Genomic DNA, 23,664 nt, shown 5'->3' on the forward strand with positions numbered 1-23,664 from the left:
CTTCTTTGTGTCCGAAACCAGTTTCGAAGAAGGAACGTTTGTTGCACAATTTGGATGTTGTTCGCGCTCTAAAATTCTATTTAGATGCTACAAAGGATTTTAGACAAACATCTTCCTTGTTTGTTGTTTATTCTGGTAACAGGAGAGGTCAAAAAGCAACTTCTACCTCTCTCTCTTTTTGGATTAAAAGCATCATCAGATTGGCTTACGAGACTGCCGGACGGCAGCCTCCTGAAAGAATCACAGCTCATTCCACTAGGGCTGTGGCTTCCACATGGGCCTTCAAGAACGAGGCTTCTGTTGATCAGATATGTAGGGCAGCGACTTGGTCTTCACTGCACACTTTTACCAAATTTTACAAGTTTGATACTTTTGCTTCTTCTGAGGCTATTTTTGGGAGAAAGGTTTTGCAAGCCGTGGTGCCTTCCATTTAGGTGACCTGATTTGCTCCCTCCCTTCATCCGTGTCCTAAAGCTTTGGTATTGGTTCCCACAAGTAAGGATGACGCCGTGGACCGGACACACCTATGTTGGAGAAAACAGAATTTATGTTTACCTGATAAATTACTTTCTCCAACGGTGTGTCCGGTCCACGGCCCGCCCTGGTTTTTTAATCAGGTCTGATAATTTATTTTCTTTAACTACAGTCACCACGGTATCATATGGTTTCTCCTATGCAAATATTCCTCCTTAACGTCGGTCGAATGACTGGGGTAGGCGGAGCCTAGGAGGGATCATGTGACCAGCTTTGCTGGGCTCTTTGCCATTTCCTGTTGGGGAAGAGAATATCCCACAAGTAAGGATGACGCCGTGGACCGGACACACCGTTGGAGAAAGTAATTTATCAGGTAAACATAAATTCTGTTTCTTTGTCAGCAGTTAAATTCAATTTGGAGGGTTCTCCAATTTATTGGAGCTATCTCTACTCCTACTAATTATGCTATTGTTTTTATAGCAAAATAGTATTTATTTTCCTTTATATAGTTGTATCTTATTTATGGAAAATTGTTTAGTTTCAGGTACTTTTCTTGGTCCTGTGATATTGCAATTGCTTCATTTTTTCTGTTTACTTTAAGATCAAGTATCAGATTATGATTTATTTTAGCATTGTTAAAGGGACAACATTTACTAGACTAGGTGCTGTTTTGCATTTTGCAAGTCCTCTGTTTTGACTGGTCCTTTAAACTGGACTATCATGCTAATGATTTCATTTGTGTCTTCATTTTATTGAATATATTCGCAAATGAATGTTAATCTATGTCTTTATCTATTTTTAGCTAGAAGAATTTTGTGATTTAAAAAAAAAAAAAAAAAAAAAAAAAAAAGAAAATCCATATTTCTTTTGTTCTAAGATAATCAATTATAATTGGATTCAATTCTTAACTGTTACTATGGGCTTCAAGATTGAGTTCTAAGACTAAAACTTTAAGCTTATACTAGTTTGGTTGTTCTTATTAAGGAACGAATTCCTGAGTTCTTTCCCAAGTAACATGTTTATAATTGGGGTTCGAAATCAGCTCCCTAATATTGCGATGTACGTGCCGTATTCCAGCTTGGCTGGTAAGGGGCAGGCTAAGACTTCTTTAAAATTGATTTGGTTCTATTTTGTCCAAATTTCTTTGATTTTATTCCAGTAAGGCTAACACTTTCTTTCAGTGTGTTTCTGTCCTATATATTTTGGATACTGTTGAAGCATGGCTGGGTACCCATGGGGTTCAAGCGCTGCTCAGACCTGGAATCTTCTGCGGTTTTTATTCCAGTTCCTTTTCTAGGAACTGGGTTTTGGAGTTTTATTCAAACTATAAATCATCAAGGAGGGACTCACAGTCCTCTGGTTATGAAAGAAGTATCTCGAATACTGGTATGGGCGGAATCCAGCTCCTGTCTAATCTCTGCGGTTCATATCCCAGGTATAGACAATTGGGAAGCGGATTATCTCAGTCGCCAAACGTTACATCCGGGCGAGTGGTCTCTTCACCCAGAGGTGTTTCTTCAGATTGTTCAAATATGGGGACTTCCAGAAATAGATCTGATGGCTTCTCATCTAAACAAGAAACTTCCCAGGTATCTGTCCAGATCCAGGGATCCTCAGGCAGAAGCAGTGGATGCATTGTCACTTCCTTGGAAGTATCATCCTGCCTATATCTTTCCGCCTCTAGTTCTTCTTCCAAGAGTAATCTCCAAGATTCTGAAGGAATGCTCGTTTTTTCTGCTGGTGGCTCCAGCATGGCCTCACAGGTTTTGGTATGCGGATCTTGTCCGCATGGCTTCTTGCCAACCGAGGACTCTTCCGTTAAGACCAGACCTTCTGTCACAAGGTCCTTTTTTACCATCAGGATCTCAAATCCTTAAATTTAAAGGTATGGAGATTGAACGCTTGATTCTTAGTCAAAGAGGTTTCTCTGACTCTGTGATTACTATGTTACAGGCTCGTAAATCTGTATCTAGGAAGATAGAAATGTAAGTCTTCCAGACTCGATAATATTTCTCATCATTTTTCCTGGCATTCTTTTAGAATTCCGAGAATTTTACAGTTTCTTCAGGATGGTTTGGATAAAGGTTTGTCTGCAAGTTCCTTGAAAGGACAAATCTCTGCTCTTTCTGTTCTTTTTCACAGAAGGATTGCTATTCTTCCTGATATTCATTGTTTTGTACAAGCTTTGGTTCGTATAAATCCTGTTATTAAGTCAATTTCTCCTCCTTGGAGTTTGAATTTGGTTCTGGGGGCTCTTCAAGCTCCTTCGTTTGAACCTATGCATTCACTGGACATAAAATTACTTTCTTGGAAAGTTTTGTTTCTTTTGGCCATCTCTTCTGCTAGAAGAGTTTCTGAATTATCTGCTCTTTCTTGTGAGTCTCCTTTTCTGATTTTTCATCAGGATAAGGCGGTGTTGCGAACTTCTTTTAAATTTTTACCTAAGGTTGTGAATTCTAACAACATTAGTAGAGAAATTGTGGTTCCTTCATTATGTCCTAATCCTAAGAATTCTAAGGAGAGATCATTGCATTTTTTGGATGTAGTTAGAGCTTTGAAATATTATGTTCAAGCTACTAAGAATTTCCGAAAGACTTCTAGTCTATTTGTTATCTTTTCCGGTTCTAGGAAAGGTCAGAAGGCCTCTGCCATTTCTTTGGCATCTTGGTTGAAATCTTTAATTCATCATGCTTATGTCGAGTCGGGTAAATCTCCGCCTCAAAGGATTACAGCTCATTCTACTAGGCCAGTTTCTACTTCCTGGGTGTTTAGGAATGAAGCTTCGATTGATCAGATTTGCAAAGCAGCAACTTGGTCTTCTTTGCATACTTTTACTAAATTCTACCATTTTGATGTGTATTCTTCTTCTGAAGCAGTTTTTGGTAGAAAAATACTTCAGGCAGCTGTTTCAGTTTGATTCTTCTGCTTATAATTTCAGTTTTTTTCATTATAAGATTTAAACTTTATTTTTGGTGTGGATTATTTTTCAGCGGAATTGGCTGTCTTTATTTTATCCCTCCCTCTCTAGTGACTCTTGCGTGGAAGATCCACATCTTGGGTAGTCATTATCCCATACGTCACTAGCTCATGGACTCTTGCTAATTACATGAAAGAAAACTTAATTTATGTAAGAACTTACCTGATAAATTCATTTATTTCATATTAGCAAGAGTCCATGAGGCCCACCCTTTTTGTGGTGGTTATGATTTTTTTGTATAAAGCACAATTATTCCAATTCCTTGTTTTTTATGCTTTCGCACTTTTTTCTTATCACCCCACTTCTTGGCTATTCGTTAAACTGATTTGTGGGTGTGGTGAGGGGTGTATTTATAGGCATTTTGAGGTTTGGGAAACTTTGCCCCTCCTGGTAGGAATGTATATCCCATACGTCACTAGCTCATGGACGCTTGCTAATATGAAATAAATTAATTTATCAGGTAAGTTCTTACATAAATTATGTTTTTTAGACATTTATTTACTTTGCCTTCAGTTTTCTTAAACTTTATTGGTAAACTTTTTAATAATTTTTTTTTTATTATTTTTCGCAGCATCATTTGGTAAAATGGAATCTGTTCTTTTTATTTTAGAGTATATCCAAACAATCATGATGATGGAAGAGGCTGTACAGCACATGGTCATGACTGCGATTCAAGAGGTAGGGGCCCTTGGGTAATGACCGATATTAAACTACTGATGCAATAGGAAGGGGAGAATGTGTATTTATACAGTGCCTTTCACCCCACAGACTACAACCCTGTACATCTATATGTTTAACGTCCTCAAAGGGGTTAAACACATAGTAGAAGTACTGCTTGGGACCTTCATAGCACTATGGGTCCTGATTTGAAACTGCCACTAGCCCAGCTGTGTAACTACCACTGCTGGTTCTGCTGATCCTGAGCTGTACTTCTCTTGTGGTGATTAAACACACAGAGGTGCAGGGTCACTAGTCTTAATGACCCTAATGAATTACAATGGCCCTTTTAGTCAAGAAACAAAAGAAACAATTCTACATTGACAATAAATATAAAACATTGCAGCAAACACTTAGATTTCATTCCCTGCTATTTTTGTCAAATATCAGGCAAAAGCCTAAATTTGCACCCCGTTAGGTGTTTGCTTCCTTAGTGACTTGGCTACCCATTGCCTTTAAACTAAAACTTCAAGCAGGATGTTCAGCCAAATCAGATGCCCAATTCCCAGTAAACAGTGCATGATCTGACTGCTCTGCTGTAGAAGTAGAAACTGCACTAAGATGGGTCACGTGCAAATAGCAGTGCTCAGTCAGTCTTGGATGGAGTTGAAAAGAAGATTCTGTAATTGTGCACCTGCTGCTTAAAGGGACAGTAAAGTCAAAATTAGACTTTCATGATTTAGACCGAGCATACAATTTTAAATGACTTTCCAATTTCTTCTGTTCTTTAATTTGCTTCCTTCTCTTGTTATCATTTGCTGAAAGCTTTATCTCTGAAAGCTCAGGAGCAGCAAATAACCTAGGTTGTAGCTGCTGATTGCTGGCTGCATATATACACCGATTGTCATTGGCTCACCCATGTGTTCAGTTAGAAACCAGTAGTGCAATGCTGCTCCTTCAACAAATGATACCAAGAGAATGATGCAAATTTGATAATAGAAGTAAACTGGAAAGTTGTTGAAAATTGTATTTTTTACCTAAATCCTGAAAGACCGATTTAACATTTGCTAAAAAAGCAGTGAATGAAATCTAAGTGTGCGTTACATTTTTTATACCTTCTGATGAAACAACGCATATTAACAGGAGGTTAAACAACGATACAATAAACTGAGTAATATATTTTAAGGTATCTAGTGAAGCTACGGAGTAAGCTGGATACAAAAGATATTACAAGGTCCTCTGTGATCAAGTCTAGAGATGCCACATAACATTCCTGACTTTAGCAAGGAGAGTGCTTGGGTGACTCCCCTGGTCAACCCCTACTCTTGCACATCCGTGGTTCCTGTTCATTGTACTGCTATACATGGGATCCTTATAGGAAAGAAATAATGACATCACAACCTCAATGAATACTTACTGTGTATTTCATGATTGCTCAGAAATCAGATACTTCCAAGATTTGTTTATTATTTGTGCGCTACAAGTCTTAATTTACATTGGAAATATGTTTTTGTTTTTATTAAATTTTATTGTCCCCTCTAAGATTTAAAATGAACAGTGGAGGCATTTGTCTTATTTTTACTAGATGTGCAGATTTCTATATTTTGTTTTTATTTCTGTAAACAAAATGGCAAATATGTCAGCAGGCAGCTGTATCTGTCTCTTTTCGGAGCTGGATGTATTTGTGTAATAACGCAACACGCAAAGATCTGTGGAAATCCTGTATAGTTGTGTGTGTATATATACAGTATGTATGTGTGTGTGTATATATACAGTATGTATGTGTGTATATATATATATATATATATATATATGTATGTGTGTGTGTGTATATATATGTGATAATCTGAGTAGATGTGAATATCAAGCCTTACAGTCCCTACAGAAAATGGATGAAATAGTTATCCGTGGATCTGATAAAGGAGGGAAAGTTGTTGTGTTGGATAAGAGGGATTATCTATTTGAAGCAGATAGACAACTTGCAGACATAGAGGTTTATACTGAACTACCTTATAACCCTACTTTCCAATACCAGAGAGATTTGGATGCCATAATTGATTGGGCAGTCTATAGAGGTGTGATAACACAAAAGAATGCAGAATTCTTGGCAGTTAAATATCCTAGAGCAGCAATTTTTCATTATCTGCCAAAAATCCATAAAGATCTCTGCAGTCCACCAGGACACCCTATAGTGGCGGGTATTGGTTCCTTAAATGAACCCTTATCTGAAAGGATTGATGCATATCTACAGCCTTTAGTTTTAAATCTAATGAGCTATGTAAAAGACACCACTGATGTGATTAAACAGATAGAGGTTCTAGAGTGGAAAACAGGTTTTTCTTTTCTATCTGTAGATGTTGCTTCACTTTACACCTGTATCCCCCATGATAAGGGCATTAAGGCTGTAAAGTATTTTTTGGACAATTACTCAGGTTATACTAATGAACTAAAAGAGTTCATTTTGAAATCGATTCATTTTCTTCTCACTCATAATTTTTTCTTGTTTGAGGGGGAGTACTATCTCCAGAGACGCGGAACAGCCATGGGGGCCAAATTTGCGCCCTCATATGCCAACCTATATTTGGGTTGGTGGGAGCTGTTCCGCGTCTTTGGAGATACTAACCCTTTCAAGGAGTACATTGCCTATTTTGGTCGTTATATAGACGATCTACTCTTTATTTGGAGGGGTCCCAAGGATTTGATTCCCCAATTTATAACGTACCTACAAGATAACGATTTTAATTTAAATTTTACATTTGAGAATAGTGAGGAGAGGATTTTCTATCTTGATATTGAGCTTTATTCGAATTTTGAGAAATAAAAAATTGACACGCAGTTATATCGCAAAAAAATCGCTGGTAATACCATTTTGAATGTGAATTCTTGCCACCCCAAACATACCATCTCTGCAATACCTAGAGGCCAATACATGAGGGTCAAGCGGAACTGTTCAGAGCATGAGAAATATGAATTACATGCTATGAGGTTGACAGACCGATTTTTAGAGAGGGGTTATGACGAAAAGCTGCTTTTGGATGCTAAAACCAAAGTGGATGATCTGGATAGAGATTCTCTTTTTATACAAAAGAGTAAGTTGGATAAAATTGAGAATAAGCCTAAATTTGTAACTACTTACAGCAAGGAGTATCATAAAATTTGCAACATCGTGAGGAGTTCACTACCCATTTTAGAAGTGGGTGAAACACTTAAAGATTTAGTGCATGAGGGGTGTCATTTTATCTCACATAAAAATAAGACCTTGGGTAACATGATATCGCCTTCTATGCTGCCTTCAAACAAGAATAAGAATTGGCTGTCTTTAAAGCCTGGTTTCTTTAAATGTAGCAGCATTAGGTGCAAATCATGTTCATTTGCCAATTTTGGTCTTGAGTTTACTTTCCAATCTACGGGTTAGAGATATCAAATTAGACAACATTCAACATGTAATGCGTCATTTGTAATATATCTCTTGACCTGTAGGGGGTGTGGTAAGCAGTATGTTGGGCTCACTACACGCCCCCTAAAAGTTTGTTTCTTACAACATCTCAGGTCAATTGAAGATCCAGAGTCTTCCACTCCTGTGTCACTGCATGTGAAAAGGGAACACAATTCGGATGTTTCCCTCTTGACATTTCAATGTATCCAAGTTATTCCTAGACACCCCAGAGGGGGCAATAGAGAAGAGATTCTCAAAAAAAGGGAAGTTTATTTGGATATTACAGCTGGATACTAGAGTGCCAAGAGGGTTAAACTCTGAATGGGATGTCAAATTGTTAAATAAATGAATATGTTTTAAAATTCTTTCAAAATTTTTTCTTTATTTCAATTTTTTGACATTTCATATTATGTAACAGTGTTCCAATCTTGGATTTGTAAATACATAGGTTCCTTTTCATCAAAAATATTACCCCTGTAAACAAACAGTTAAATGATTAAAGTGTGTGCAATTAATATGGTTAATAGGGGTGGAGTCTATACATTTGGTGCATATAAGGGCATATAGAGCTGTGTTAAAAGAAATGGTCACTGAGGAAGTAATGTATATGAACCATACGAAACATGTTTGACCTATCTTGACCTATCGCATGTGTGAAAATTGCATGAAGCTGTTTTTAGATGGAGATACAATAAAATTTGATTTTGCTTTTACATTGGAGAGTTCCTGATTCTGTGGATACTGTGGACTACATACCGGTAAACCTACATTGTGGCATATATATATATATATATATATATATATATATATATATATATATATATATATATATATATATATATATATATATATATATATATTATAGCAATAGAATTTTCCCAGCACTGTTTCTTTAGGGAAACATCCTTTATTGAATACGGGCTATGTAGGCCCGAAACTTAGCTGTTGCTTTATTCTTTGATTCTTCAATAAAGGATGTTTTCCTAAAGAAAAAGTGCTGGGAGTATTCTATTGCTCTGTTTGTACTCTGAGGGATTGCAGGACCCTTGTTCTCCCGTGCACTCTAATTAAAAACTGGACAGAAATTGGTTTATATAGTGCTGTACCTCTACTCATTGATTGTTATATATATGTAACTATATATATATATATATATATATATATCTGCACATTTTACATTTTTGGTATTGTGCAACTCTGCAGCGCAGCATAGAAAATGTGTTATAAGGCTGGAAAAGCAAAATTTTATTGATGTCTACACTGTAGTGAGATGGCAGTAAGCATTTGTTTTAGCTTCTCCATGTATAAGTTTGACTTATGAAGGGGGGAGATGCATGCTTAAAATTTTTGAAAATGTATATTAAAACAATCTATTGTTGTAAAAGAAGATACCAGTGTTTCATAGAATTGTCTGATATCCAAGCAAATGTAACTAACTAATTGAGTTTTAAATGGTTTTAACAAGTTTCTTATTCTAATCCTTTGTAATCTTATTGCAGCTAATGAGTAAAGAAACGCCTGTCTCTATGAAAACAGATGCTTATGCTGAACTTGACAGCCAGGTAATAATTTATAATTCTCTGTTTTTATTAACAGGGTTTTTGTGTGTGTAGTTTTTTTTTATATTACTTGTGTCTGTGGCTTATTTTCTATATTACTAGTCTGTGACTTGTTTTCTATATTACTTGTGTGTGGCTTGTTTTCTATATTATTTGTGTGTCTGGCTTGTTTTCTATATTACGTGTGTGTCTGGCTTGTTTTCTATATTACGTGTGTGTGTGTGTGTGTGTGGCTTATTTTCTATATTACTTGTGCGTCTGGCTTGTTTTCTATATTACTTGTGCGTCTGGCTTGTTTTATATATTACTTGTGTGTGTGTGTGGCTTTTCTATATTACTTGTGCGTCTGGCTTGTTTTATATATTACTTGTGTGTGGCTTTTTTTCTATATTACTTGTGTGTGTGTGTGTGTTTGGCTTGTTTTCTATATTACGTGTGTGTATGTGTGTGGCTTCTTTTCTGTATTATGTGTGTGTGTGGGGCTTGTTTTCTATATTACTTGTGTGTGTGTGTGTGTGGCTTTTCCATATTACTTGTGTGTGGCTTCTTTTCTATATTACTTGTGTGTGTGTGTTTGGCATGTTTTCTATATTACTTGTGTGTGGCTTCTTTTCTATATTACTTGTTTGTGTGTGTGTGGCTTCTTTTCTATATTACGTGTGTGTGGCTTCTTTCTCTTGTTAAGTGTATTCAGTCCACGGATCATCCATTACTTATGGGATATATTCCCTTCCCAACAGGAAGTTGCAAGAGGATCACCCAAGCAGAGCTGCTATATAGCTCCTCCCCTCACATGTCATATCCAGTCATTCTCTTGCAACTCTCAACAAAGTAGGAAGGTCGTGAGAGGAGTGTGGAGTTTTATACTTAAATATTTCTTCAATCAAAAGTTTGTTATTTTAAATGGCACCGGAGTGTGCTGTTTTTTCTCTCAGGCAGTATTTAGAAGAAGAATCTGCCTGCGTTTTCTATGATCTTAGCAGAAGTAACTAAGATCCACTGGCTGTTCTCGCACATTCTGAGGAGTGGGGTAACTTCAGAAAGGGAATAGCAGCCATGCGGGGTCCCCTGCAAATGAGGTATGTGCAGTAAATATTTTTCTAAGGAATGGAATTGACTAAGAAAATACTGCTGATACCGATGTAATGTAAGTACAGCCTTAAATGCAGTAGTAGCGACTGGTATCAGGCTGATGAATGTATGTGCAGTAAAGTAATTTTCTAAGGAATGGAATTTGACTAAGAAAATACTGTTAATACTGAACTAATGTATGAGCCTTAACTGCAGTAGAAGCGACTGGTAGCAGGCTTATTGATAACTCTACATAACCTTTAAAATGTATGTTTAAAACGTTTACTGGCATGTTATTTGTTTTTGTGAGGTACTTTGGTGATAAATCTTTTTGGGGCATGATTTTTTCCACATGGCTGACGTATATTTCTGCATAGAAACGGTTAACTAGGTTTCCCACTGTTGTAATATGAGTGGGAGGGGCCTATTTTAGCGCTTTTTTGCGCAGTAAAAATTCCATCACAGTCTTCCTGCTTCTTCCTCCTTGATCCAGGACGTCTCTAGAGAGCTCAGGGGTCTTCAAAATTCATTTTGAGGGAGGTAATCGGTCACAGCAGACCTGTGACAGTGTGTTTGACTGTGATAAAAAACGTTAATTGTTAAATTGATTATCCGTTTTGGGTATTAAGGGGTTAATCATCCATTTGCTAGTGGGTGCAATACTTTGCTAACTTAATACATTTACTGTGAAAATTTGGTTGCTATAACTGATTTGGTTCATTGTTATTTCAACTGTGACAGTTTCTTTGTGCTTCTTAAAGGCGCAGTAGCGTCTTTTATATTGCTTGTAAACTTATTTGAAAGTATTTTCCAAGCTTGCTAGTCTCATTGATAGTCTGTTTAAACATGTCTGACACAGATGAATCTGTTTGTTCACTATGTTTGAAGGCCAATGTGGAGCCCCATAGAAATATGTGTACTAAATCTATTGATGTCACTTTAAATAAAAGACAGTCTTTATCTGTAAAGAAATTATCACCAGACAACGAGGGGGAAGTTATGCCGACTAACTCTCCTCACGTGTCAGTACCTTCGCCTCCCACTCAGGAGGCGCGTGATATTGTGGCGCCAAGTACATCAGAGAGGCCCATACAAATCACTTTGCAAGACATGGCTACTGTTATGACAGAGGTATTATCTAAATTGCCAGAATTAAGAGGCAAGCGCGATAGCTCTGGGTTAAGGACAGAGCGCGCTGATGATGTGAGAGCCATGTCCGATACTGCGTCACAATTTGCAGAACATGAGGACGGAGAGCTTCATTCTGTGGTGACGGATCTGATCCAGGGAGACCGGATTCAGAGATTTCTAATTTTAAATTTAAGCTTGAGAACCTCTGTGTATTGCTAGGGGAGGTATTAGCGGCTCTGAATGATTGTAACACAGTTGCAATTCCAGAGAAATTATGTAGGCTGGATAGATACTATGCAGTGCCGGTGTGTACTGACGTTTTTCCTATACCTAAAAGGCTTACAGAAATTATTAGTAAGGAGTGGGATAGACCCGGTGTGCCCTTTTCCCCTCCTCCGATATTTAGGAAAATGTTTCCAATAGACGCCACCACACGAGACTTATGGCAGACGGTCCCTAAGGTGGAGGGAGCAGTTTCTACTTTAGCGAAGCGTACCACTATCCCGGTGGAGGATAGTTGTGCTTTTTCGGATCCAATGGATAAAAAATTAGGTTACCTTAAGAAAATGTTTGTTCAACAAGGTTTTATCTTACAGCCCCTTGCATGCATTGCGCCTGTCACTGCTGCTGCGGCATTCTGGTTTGAGTTTCTGGAAGAGGCCATTCGCACAGCTCCATTGGATGAGATTATGGACAAGCTTAAAGCGCTTAAGCTAGCTAACGCATTTGTTTCTGATGCCGTTGTACATTTAACCAAACTAACGGCTAAGAACTCCGGATTCGCCATCCAGGCGCGCAGAGCGCTATGGCTTAAATCCTGGTCAGCTGACGTGACTTCTAAATCTAAATTGCTTAATATTCCTTTCAAAGGTCAGACCTTATTCGGGCCCGGCTTGAAAGAAATTATTGCTGACATTACTGGAGGTAAGGGTCATACTCTTCCTCAGGACAGGGCCAAATCAAAGGCCAAACAGTCTAATTTTCGTGCCTTTCGTAACTTCAAGGCAGGAGCAGCATCAACTTCCTCCGCTCCAAAACAGGAAGGAACTGTTGCTCGTTACAGACAGGGCTGGAAAGCTAACCAGTCCTGGAACAAGGGCAAGCAGGTCAGAAAACCTACTTCTGCCCCTAAGACAGCATGAAGAGAGGGCCCCCTATCCGGAAACGGATCTAGTGGGGGGCAGACTTTCTCTCTTCGCCCAGGCTTGGGCAAGAGATGTCCAGGATCCCTGGGCGTTGGAGATCATATCTCAGGGATATCTTCTGGACTTCAAAGCTTCTCCTCCACAAGGGAGATTTCATCTTTCAAGGTTATCAGTAAACCAAATAAAGAAAGAGGCATTTCTACGCCGTGTACAAGACCTCTTAGTAATGGGGGTGATCCACGCAGTTCCGCGGACAGAACAAGGGCAAGGATTTTACTCAAATCTGTTTGTGGTTCCCAAGAAAGAGGGAACCTTCAGACCAATCTTGGACCTAAAAATCTTAAACAAATTCCTAAGAGTTCCATCATTCAAAATGGAAACTATTCGAACCATCCTACCCATGATCTAAGAGGGTCGATACATGACCACAGTGGACTTAAAGGATGCCTACCTTCACATACCGATTCACAAAGATCATTATCGGTACCTAAGATTTGCCTTTCTAGACAGGCATTACCAGTTTGTAGCTCTTCCCTTCGGGTTAGCTACGGCCCCGAGAATTGTTACAAAGGTTCTGGGCTCACTTCTGGCGGTGCTAAGACCGCGAGGCATAACGGTGGCTCCTTACCTAGACGACATTCTGATACAAGCGTCAAGTTTTCAAATTGCCAAGTCTCATACAGAGATAGTTCTGGCATTTCTGAGGTCGCATGGGTGGAAGGTGAACGTGGAAAAGAGTTCTCTATTACCACTCACAAGAGTTCCCTTCCTGGGGACTCTTATAGATTCTATAGAGATGAAGATTTACCTGACGGAGTCCAGGTTATCAAAGCTTCTAAATGCTTGCCGTGTCCTTCATTCCATTCCACGCCCGTCAGTAGCTCAGTGCATGGAAGTAATCGGCTTAATGGTAGCGGCAATGGACATAGTACCATTTGCGCGCCTGCATCTCAGACCACTGCAATTATGCATGCTAAGTCAGTGGAATGGGGATTACTCAGATTTGTCCCCTCTACTAAATCTGGATCAAGAGACCAGAGATTCTCTTCTCTGGTGGCTTTCTCGGGTCCATCTGTCCAAGGGGATGACCTTTCGCAGGCCAGATTGGACGATTGTAACAACAGATGCCAGCCTTCTAGGCTGGGGCGCAGTCTGGAACTCCCTGAAGGCTCAGGGATTGTGGACTCAGGAGGAGAAACTCCTCCCAATAAATATTCTGGAGTTGAGAGCAATATTCAATGCTCTTCTAGCTTGGCCTCAGTTAGCAACACTGAGGTTCATCAGATTTCAGTCGGACAACATCACGACTGTGGCTTACATCAACCATCAAGGGGGAACCAGGAGTTCCCTAGCGATGTTAGAAGTCTCAAAGATAATTCGCTGGACAGAGTCTCACTCTTGCCACCTGTCAGCGATCTACATCCCAGGCGTGGAGAACTGGGAGGCGGACTTTCTAAGTCGCCATACTTTTCATCCGGGGGAGTGGGAACTTCATCCGGAGGTCTTCGTTCAACTGATTCATCGTTGGGGCAAACCAGAACTGGATCTCATGGCGTCTCGCCAGAACGCCAAGCTTCCTTGTTACGGATCCAGGTCCAGGGACCCGGGAGCGGCGCTGATAGATGCTCTAGCAGCCCCTTGGGTTTTCAACATGGCTTATGTGTTTCCACCATTTCCGCTGCTACCTCGACTGATTGCCAAGATCAAACAGGAGAGAGCATCGGTGATTCTGATAGTGCCTGCGTGGCCACGCAGGACCTGGTATGCAGACCTAGTGGGCATGTCGTCTTGTCCACCATGGTCTCTGCCTCAGAGGAAGGACCTTCTAATTCAGGGTCCTTTCAACCATCCAAATCTAATTTCTCTGAGGCTGACTGCATGGAGATTGAACGCTTGATCCTATCAAAGCGTGGCTTCTCGGAGTCTGTTATTGATACCTTAATACAGGCTCGGAAGCCTGTTACCAGAAAGATTTACCATAAGATATGGCGTAAATATTTATATTGGTGCGAATCCAAGAGTTACTCATGGAGTAAAGTTAGGATTCCTAGGATATTGTCTTTTCTACAAGAGGGTTTAGAAAAGGGCTTATCTGCTAGTTCGTTAAAAGGACAGATTTCTGCTCTGTCTATTCTTTTACACAAACGTCTGGCAGAAGTTCCAGACGTTCAAGCTTTTTGTCAGGCTTTGGCTAGGATTAAGCCTGTGTTTAAGACTGTTGCTCCGCCGTGGAGCTTAAACTTAGTTCTTAACGTTCTTCAAGGTGTTCCATTTGAACCCCTTCATTCCATTGATATCAAGCTGTTATCTTGGAAAGTTCTGTTTTTGATGGCTATTTCCTCGGCTCGAAGAGTCTCTGAGTTATCTGCCTTGCATTGTGATTCTCCTTATCTGATTTTTCATTCAGACAAGGTAGTTCTGCGTACTAAACCTGGGTTCTTACCTAAGGTAGTTTCTAACAGGAATATCAATCAAGAGATTGTTGTTCCTTCATTATGTCCTAACCCTTCTTCAAAGAAGGAACGACTTTTGCATAATCTGGACGTAGTCCGTGCCCTGAAGTTCTATTTACAGGCAACTAAAGATTTTCGTCAAACGTCTTCCCTGTTTGTCGTTTATTCTGGACAGAGGAGAGGTCAAAAAGCTTCGGCTACCTCTCTCTCCTTTTGGCTTCGTAGCATAATACGTTTAGCCTATGAGACTGCTGGACAGCAGCCTCCTGAAAGAATTACAGCTCATTCCACTAGAGCTGTGGCTTCCACCTGGGCCTTTAAGAATGAGGCCTCTGTTGAACAGATTTGCAAGGCTGCGACTTGGTCTTCGCTTCACACCTTTTCAAAATTTTACAAATTTGACACTTTTGTTTCTTCGGAGGCTGTTTTTGGGAGAAAGGTTCTACAGGCAGTGGTTCCTTCCGTTTAACTTTCCTGCCTTGTCCCTCCCATCATCCGTGTACTTTGGTATTGGTATCCCATAAGTAATGGATGATCCGTGGACTGAATACACTTAACAAGAGAAAACATAATTTATGCTTACCTGATAAATTTATTTCTCTTGTAGTGTATTCAGTCCACGGCCCGCCCTGTCTTTTTTTGAGGCAGATCTAAATTTTAATTAAAACTCCAGTCACCACTGCACCCTATGGTTTCTCCTTTCTTGTCTTGTTTCGGTCGAATGACTGGATATGACATGTGAGGGGAGGAGCTATATAGCAGCTCTGCTTGGGTGATCCTCTTGCAACTTCCTGTTGGGAAGGGAATATATCCCATAAGTAATGGATGATCCGTGGACTGAATACACTACAAGAGAAATAAATTTATCAGGTAAGCATAAATTATGTTTTTCTATATTGTGTGTGTGTGTGTGTGTGTGTGGCTTCTTTTCTATATTGTGTGTGTGGCTTGTTTTCTATATTACTTGTGTTTGTGTGTGTGGCGGCTTTTCTATATTACGTGTGTGTGGCGGCTTTTCTATATTACGTGTGTGGCGGCTTTTCCATATTACGTGTGTGTGGCGGCTTTTCTATATTACGTGTGTGTGGCGGCTTTTCTATATTACGTGTGTGTGGCGGCTTTTCTATATTACTTGTGTGTGTGTGGCGGCTTTTCTATATTACTTGTGTGTGTGTGTGGCGGCTTTTCTATATTACTTGTGTGTGTGGCTCCTTTTCTATATTACGTGTGTGGCTTCTTTTCTATATTACATGTGTGTGTGGCTTGTTTTCTATATTACTTGTGTGTGTGTGTGGCTTGTTTTCTATATTACTTGTGTGTGTGTGTGGCTTGTTTTCTATATTACTTGTGTGTGTGTGTGGCTTGTTTTCTATATTACTTGTGTGTGTGTGTGGCTTGTTTTCTATATTACTTGTGTGTGTGTGTGGCTTGTTTTCTATATTACTTGTGTGTGTGTGTGGCTTCTTTTCTAAATTACGTGTGTGTGTGGCTTCTTTCCTATATTACATGTGTGTGTGGCTTGTTTTCTATATTACTTGTGTGTGTGTGTGTGTGGCTTGTTTTCTATATTACGTGTGTGTGTGTGTGGCTTGTTTTCTATATTACTTGTGTGTGTGTGGCTTCTTTCCTATATTACATGTGTGTGTGGCTTCTTTTCTATATTACTTGTGTGTGTGTGTGGCGGCTTTTCTATATTACGTGTGTGTGGCGGCGTTTCTATATTACGTGTGTGTGGCGGCTTTTCTATATTACTTGTGTGTGGCGGCTTTTCTATATTACGTGTGTGTGGCTTCTTTTCTATATTACTTGTGTGTGTGTGTGTGGCTTCTTTTCTATATTACGTGTGTGTGTGTGTGTGTGGCTTGTTTTCTATATTACTTGTGTGTGTGTGGCTTTTCTATATTACTTGTGTGTGTGTGTGGCTTTTCTATATTACTTGTGTGTGTGTGTGGCTTTTCTATATTACGTGTGTGTGTGGCTTCTTTTCTGAATTACGTGTGTGTGTGGCTTCTTTTCTGAATTACGTGTGTGTGTGGCTTCTTTTCTATATTACGTGTGTGTGTGGCTTCTTTTCTATATTACGTGTGTGTGTGTGTGTGGCTTGTTTTCTATATTACTTGTGTGTGTGTGTGGCTTTTCTATATTACTTGTGTGTGTGTGGCTTTTCTATATTACTTGTGTGTGTGTGGCTTTTCTATATTACGTGTGTGTGTGGCTTCTTTTCTGAATTACGTGTGTGTGTGGCTTCTTTTCTATATTACATGTGTGTGTGGCTTCTTTTCTATATTACATGTGTGTGTGTGGCTTCTTTTCTATATTACGTGTGTGTGTGTGTGTGTGTGTGGCTTCTTTTCTATATTATGTGTGTGTGTGTGTGGCTTCTTTTCTATATTATGTGTGTGGCTTCTTTTCTATATTACGTGTGTGTTTGTGTGTGGCTTGTTTTCTATATTGCTTGTGTGTGTGGCTTGTTTTCTATATTACTTGTGTGTGTGTGTGGCTTCTTTTCTAAATTACGTGTGTGTGTGGCTTGTTTTCTATATTACTTGTGTGTGTGTGTGTGTGTGGCTTGTTTTCTATATTACGTGTGTGTGTGTGTGGCTTGTTTTCTATATTACTTGTGTGTGTGTGGCTTCTTTCCTATATTGCTTGTGTGTGTGTGTGGCTTGTTTTCTATATTGTGTGTGTGTGTGGCTTGTTTTCTATATTGCGTGTGTGTGGCTTGTTTTCTATATTGCGTGTGTGTGGCTTGTTTTCTATATTGCGTGTGTGTGGCTTGTTTTCTATATTGCTTGTGTGTGTGGCTTGTTTTCTATATTGTGTGTGTGTGGCTTGTTATATTACGTGTGTGTGGCTTGTTTTCTTATATTATGTGTGTGTGTGGCTTGTTTTTCTATATTACTTTTGTTTGTGGCTTGTTTTCTATAAATTACTTGTGTGTGGCTTGTTTTCTATATTACTTGTGTGTGGCTTGTTTTCTATATTACTTTTGTTTGTGGCTTGTTTTCTATAAATTACTTGTGTGTGGCTTGTTTTCTATGTTACTTACACAACAATAGTAATCTGATACGTTTATTTTTTTGTGATAGCTAAAAAAGACAATAGAAGAATTAAACGATGCGCTGGCTGCTAAAGAAGAAATTGCACAAAGATGTCATGAGTTAGATATGCAGGTTAGTATTTTCTTCCATAGGTGAAACATTTGTTATATAAAAGATATCTTCTAAACTTTTTGGTAATATTTAACGCAGTCTTAAATAGTTACTTTCCTTAAATTAAAATAAGTAATCAAAACAAAGTTGTTCGTCTCTAAAAATAAAATCTCCTAGAGGTAAAACTGTGATAAAGTGAACCAGTGTGTATTTTGATATTCACAGCTTTATTATTTTTGGAAACCAACAAAAATCTATTCCACCTCCCTCTGGGAGTGTAATTCTGTCTGCTGTCTGTGTTTACATAGTTTCTCAATAGCCTATACCTTACCTAGGTATAGAAACTTTCAGTATAGGTAGGGATACTACAGGCTAAATCGGCTCCAAATTTTTCACTCTAGCAAGTAAAATGGATCATTGGGAACAAATTAAAGGAGAGAAAAGTTTTGGATAAACTGTCCCTTTAAATGAGATTTTAGAGATAAGAAAATATTCAAGGTTTTATTTTTCTTTTGCAATGTGTAGCTATTTGAGTGATGTACAGTTACAACTAAGACAATAGAATGGGATAGGGCAAGTGAAAAAAGTATCCGCTTTTATGAAATATTACCATATTCCTCAATAGAAAGATCAGGATTTCTGTCTGGTGGTAGCAGTCTGTAAATGGTTAAGCAGTTTAGGCCCTAGCATACTGTTTTGACAGACTTTGTGATATAAATACATTTATTTTTTAAAAGTTGCTTTTACTTAATTTTTATTAAAATACCTCAGATATTGGCATCTTTTGCTGGCAAATGGTGTCGATTTCATAGCCTAGGCAGCCACAGATTGGTGCTTGTGCAGAACACACACACCAGTGCCAATATCAGAGTTTGTTATTAAAAAACAAACAAAAAAAACTTCATTATAATGTTTCACTTTTATGTCACTTTTTAATATTATCTATCAATGGTTCTTTTTTTTTCTTCCCTTTTTCTTGTTAAAGGGATATGAAATCCAATTTTTTCATTTCATGATTCAGATATAGCATGCAGTTTTTCTTCGTTCTCTTGGTATCTTTATTTGAAAAGGCAGGAATGTAAGCTTAGGAGCCAGCCCTTTTTTGTTCAGAACCCTGGACAGCGCTTACTTATTGGTGGCTACATTTAGCCACCATTCAGCAAGCACTATCCTGGTGCTGAACCAAAAATGGGCCGGCTCCTAAGTTGCATGCACTATTTAAATCATAAAAGAAAAAATTTGGGTCTCATATTCCTTAAACTTATTTTTCAATGCCTGCAATGCTGGTATTTAACTCCTAAAGAAACACCCTCTATTTTGCATCAATCTTTTCTGTATGTAACGGGTTGTGATTTGGTTAAATTATTTTATGGATTTGGTAAAACTTACTTTCTGTCATGGAGACTGCATACATGTTCTACGTCTTCACTGTCAAAAAAGAAACTCTCAGCTGAGAATAAGCAAAAGCTGAAAACATTTCTGTGCTCGTTCCGTTGACAAAGCCCACTCAGAGGGCTGTCTCCTTAAAGTGACACTAAAGTAAAAAATGTAACTTTCATGATTTCAAGTTCTATTTCATTTTTTTTTTATTACGCACTTGTTGATTATGCAATTCTGCTGTATTTAATGTCTTCACTTTCTGTTATAGGGAATTGTAGTGACACTTTGTGGTTGAACCTATTGTTTGCAAAGATCAGTCATGTAATAATAAAATGCTCTTACAAATGAAATGTACATTTTACTGTCCCTAGGCAAAAATACAAAACCTCCCATATGGCCCCCAGTAACTAAAAAGCTAAATACTGAAAAGGTTATTGTGCGTTTCATAGACTACTGCAGAAGTATGATAAGTTGTCATATTAATAGCTATATGTATCATACTGATTGCTTTTAGTTGTGTACGTATAATTAGCATACTTTTGTTTTGTTCTTTTTTAGATTTTAATAAAACCTCATGTATTTTTTTTGTCACACTTTTTCTCCATTTTATGCATCAACAACTTTTGGAATTTTACTTTCCAATTATTACATGAGAAAAATACAAATCCATAATTATGTCATTACAATTATTTTGAAAAAAATAAATGATGGTTTTCTCTGTTCCTAATAACAAGCTTGAAGGGACAGTAAAGTCAAAATTAAACATGATTTAGTAAGAACACGTCATTCTAAATAACTTTCCAATTTACTTTTATTATTAAATATCCTTTGTTCTTTTGCTATCATTTGTTGAAGAGTAAACCTAGGTAGGCTGAATAGGAGCTTAGGAGAGTGCACATGTCTTTAGGGGTCTATGGCAGCAGTGTTTGCAACATTGTATAACAATGCAATAAACAATGTTGCAAACCGCTGCCAGATGGCTTAAGACACATGCACGCTCCTGAGCTCACCTAGGATTTCTCTTTAACAAAATATACCAAGTAAACTAAGTAAAACTGATAATACAAGTAAATTGGAAAATTGTTTAAAATGTCATGCTCTATACAGTTAATTTAAGTTTAATTTTGACTTTACTGTCCTTTTTAAAAAACATACACACATTTAGGGGTATGTAAGTGCGAGCGGACATGATACAATGTAGCATATCATGTCCACCGCACATCGATAAATGGTATTTATCATTGTGAACTGCTGGTGCAATGCCGCCCCCTCAGATTCATGGCCAATTGGCTGCTAGCAGGGGGTGTCAGTCAACCCGATTGTATTCGATCGGGTTGATTTCTGTCCGTGGCCTCAGAGCAGGCGGACAAGTTATGGAGCAGCGTTCTTTAGACCCGTTTCATAACTTCTGTTTCCGGCAAAGGGGCTGATAAATCAGCCCCTTAGTGTTATTTGACATGACACAGTAGTACAGAATGGATACACGCCCAAGTGTAGGTACATGGTCACTTGTGCTTGTTAAAGTTTATTGAGATAAAATGCCCCAAACCGTACTGATCATTCTGAGGCTCTGGATATGGAATAACTTATATTTGACATGGTTGGGTCACTGCAGGTAAAGATTTTGTGGGCATTTGGACACAAAACTGCTGAAATCTGATTCAACACAATGGTTGCTACTCACTGCGCCTGCCGTTCTGTTATTTTAAGCCATTACAGTTGCTGGTTGACGAAGCTCCACATTTTAACACTGGGCACTGCCGTACCGTAGTTCAGTTGGCATAAAGCCAGCAATGTCACTAAACTGTGAACAGGCGCCGCTTCTGTCACAGAGTGCAAGATACCTAAGCACCAAGATGGTGGCTCCCAGTATGAAGATGTGGAGCGTGTCCAGCTGGTACCAGTAAGGGGTTAAAAGAGGTTTCAAGAGAACTGCAGGCTCAGAAGGAAAACATAGTAAAGGGAGTAGTAGTCATGTTGTGCCCAGCAGTTTAAACTTTTACATGTCTAAGCGATATATTACAGGGACTTTAATTAAACACTTCTAATAAAGATGCGCTGTAACTTACTTTTTAATCTAGCTGTGCCATTCTAATACCCCTGCACTCTGGCCGCCCACTTCAAAACTTTTTTGAGAGCTAACAGTTTGAACTGTTCTCCATTTGGCGCTCTAGCTATAAAAAATAGTGCCGTATGGCTAGCGCAGTGATTGGAGAACAGTTCAAACCGTTGGCTCACAAGAAAATATGAGTTTTGAAGTGGGTGGCCGGAGTCCGGGGTAAAAGAATGGCTACAGAGCATCTTCATTAGAAGTGATCAATTTAAGTTCTTTTAAAAATATCACTTATATTCCGAACCCAATTCTAAAACATGTAAAGTTTACCATCACTTAAAGAATGTGGTTTATTTTGATACTATAACAATCAGGTTAGTTACTCTCTACAGTAAATTTTGCTTCTCTTTCTGAGTTATCAAAAATACAGTGTTAATATTTCTGCTGTACCCTAAATTGCTAACAACTCTCTTTATTTTACCCTCTATAAAAATAAAGGCTTGCTATATCCAAGAGGAACGGGATAAATTGAGATATGAATGTAATGAACTAGAAGAAAGGGTAAATTTTTGAATGCTGTACCCACACGAGCATAATCCTACACTTACTAACACAATGCACCTTTGGTTTTGCAGATGCAATTCAGTTTGAACTGTTTGATTTCCACAGGCAAAAACTAATAATGGCAGTAAGGCAGATTGCATGATTGTTAACATTGTTATGTTTTTTAATTCAGGATCTGTAGTGAGTTTGTCACGTTCACTAGAGCCGCAATTAATTCCTTAAAGCAGTGCTGTGATTAAAATGAAATAATGCATGGTGTGTTGCATTATCATGAACAAAATGGATGTTAGAATTATATAAAGCATAAAAATGTTTCTTGTTTAGTTCTAATTTGAAAGAGACAAACATTTTCTGCTTTTTTTTTTTTTTTTATTGATGTGAGCAGAAACCAGTTTATACTTATTCCTTTATAATCTTGTTAAATGTTTGCTTTTATTTTGTGTGAAAGTTATATACTATGCACAAATTCTGTAATTATTATTATTCTTTATTTATAAAGCGCCAACAGATTCTGCAGCGCTGTCCATGGGTAACAAAGATGATGTAATAATGAACGCTTTTTATAGATATGATGATGTAATTGGAACTATGACTTATTAAAGGGACAATGTACACAGGCAAGCTGCTGTTTTTTTAATGGCAAAATAAAGGTGAACATTCTGTTAACAATTTAATATCATTCAGGCGGTAAAATGGATCATTGGGACCATTAAGTTTACAGTTCATAAACATCATCTTTTGAGAGGTGGGATAAAAATATGGGTAAGTTTGGAGGCGGAAGAGAGGAGTGAAGGTGGTGCCGCGGAACCAATGTGGGAGAGGTGTTTGTAATATTTTTTGACTGCTTCTTATAGGCAGATGTACTAAAAAAATAAGTTAGGCAGCAAGTTATTTCTTGGCATTTATTTTGTAAAGTGGTTTCTAGAATGTAATGGAGTGTTCTTGGTAACCACTATTTTTGATGTTTTGACATACAATATTAAGGGGACGATTTATCAAATGTCGGACAGCGGATCATGTCCGCCCAACATCGCTTACGCTGTCGGCATTTAACATTGCACAAGCATTTCTAGTAAAATGCTTGTGCAGTGCCGCCCCTTGCATATTTGCGGCCTCTAGCAGGGGGAATCAATCATGTCATGTCACCTCAGAGGTGATGGATGAGTTAAGGCGCAGCGGTCTTACTAACTTATACTTCCGGCGAGACTGAAGGCTTGCGTGGAAACGGCTGCATTCGCAGCATGTTAAATCAGCACTTTAGACTGTATTATGAAAAACATAAGTTGTAGGAAAATAATGTTTTTGACCATGTTATTAAAAAAAAATATATATATTTTCTCCAACATAGGTGTGTCCGGTCCACGGCGTCATCCTTACTTGTGGGATATTCTCTTCCCCAACAGGAAATGGCAAAGAGCCCAGCAAAGCTGGTCACATGATCCCTCCTAGGCTCCGCCTACCCCAGTCATTCTCTTTGCCGTTGTACAGGCAACATCTCCACGGAGATGGCTTAGAGTTTTTTAGTGTTTAACTGTAGTTTTTATTATTCAATCAAGAGTTTGTTATTTTGAAATAGTGCTGGTATGTACTATTTACTCAGAAACAGAAAAGA

At 38.4% G+C, this 23,664-nt stretch overlaps 1 protein-coding gene across 1 annotated transcript in view; it reads left to right on the top strand.

Annotated features, from left to right (window-relative positions):
- The window catches only part of LOC128649466 (protein Hook homolog 3-like), a 227,087-nt gene that overhangs the window by 60,000 nt on the left and 143,423 nt on the right, over nucleotides 1–23,664 (top strand). Inside the window, 3 exon segments of the mRNA XM_053702748.1 lie at nucleotides 4,062–4,129; nucleotides 9,044–9,106; nucleotides 17,993–18,076. Of these exon segments, the coding sequence (XP_053558723.1) occupies nucleotides 4,062–4,129; nucleotides 9,044–9,106; nucleotides 17,993–18,076 (215 nt within the window).

The sequence above is a fragment of the Bombina bombina genome, chromosome 2 (genome assembly GCF_027579735.1).
Source record: "Bombina bombina isolate aBomBom1 chromosome 2, aBomBom1.pri, whole genome shotgun sequence".
NCBI classification, from domain to species: domain Eukaryota; kingdom Metazoa; phylum Chordata; class Amphibia; order Anura; family Bombinatoridae; genus Bombina; species Bombina bombina.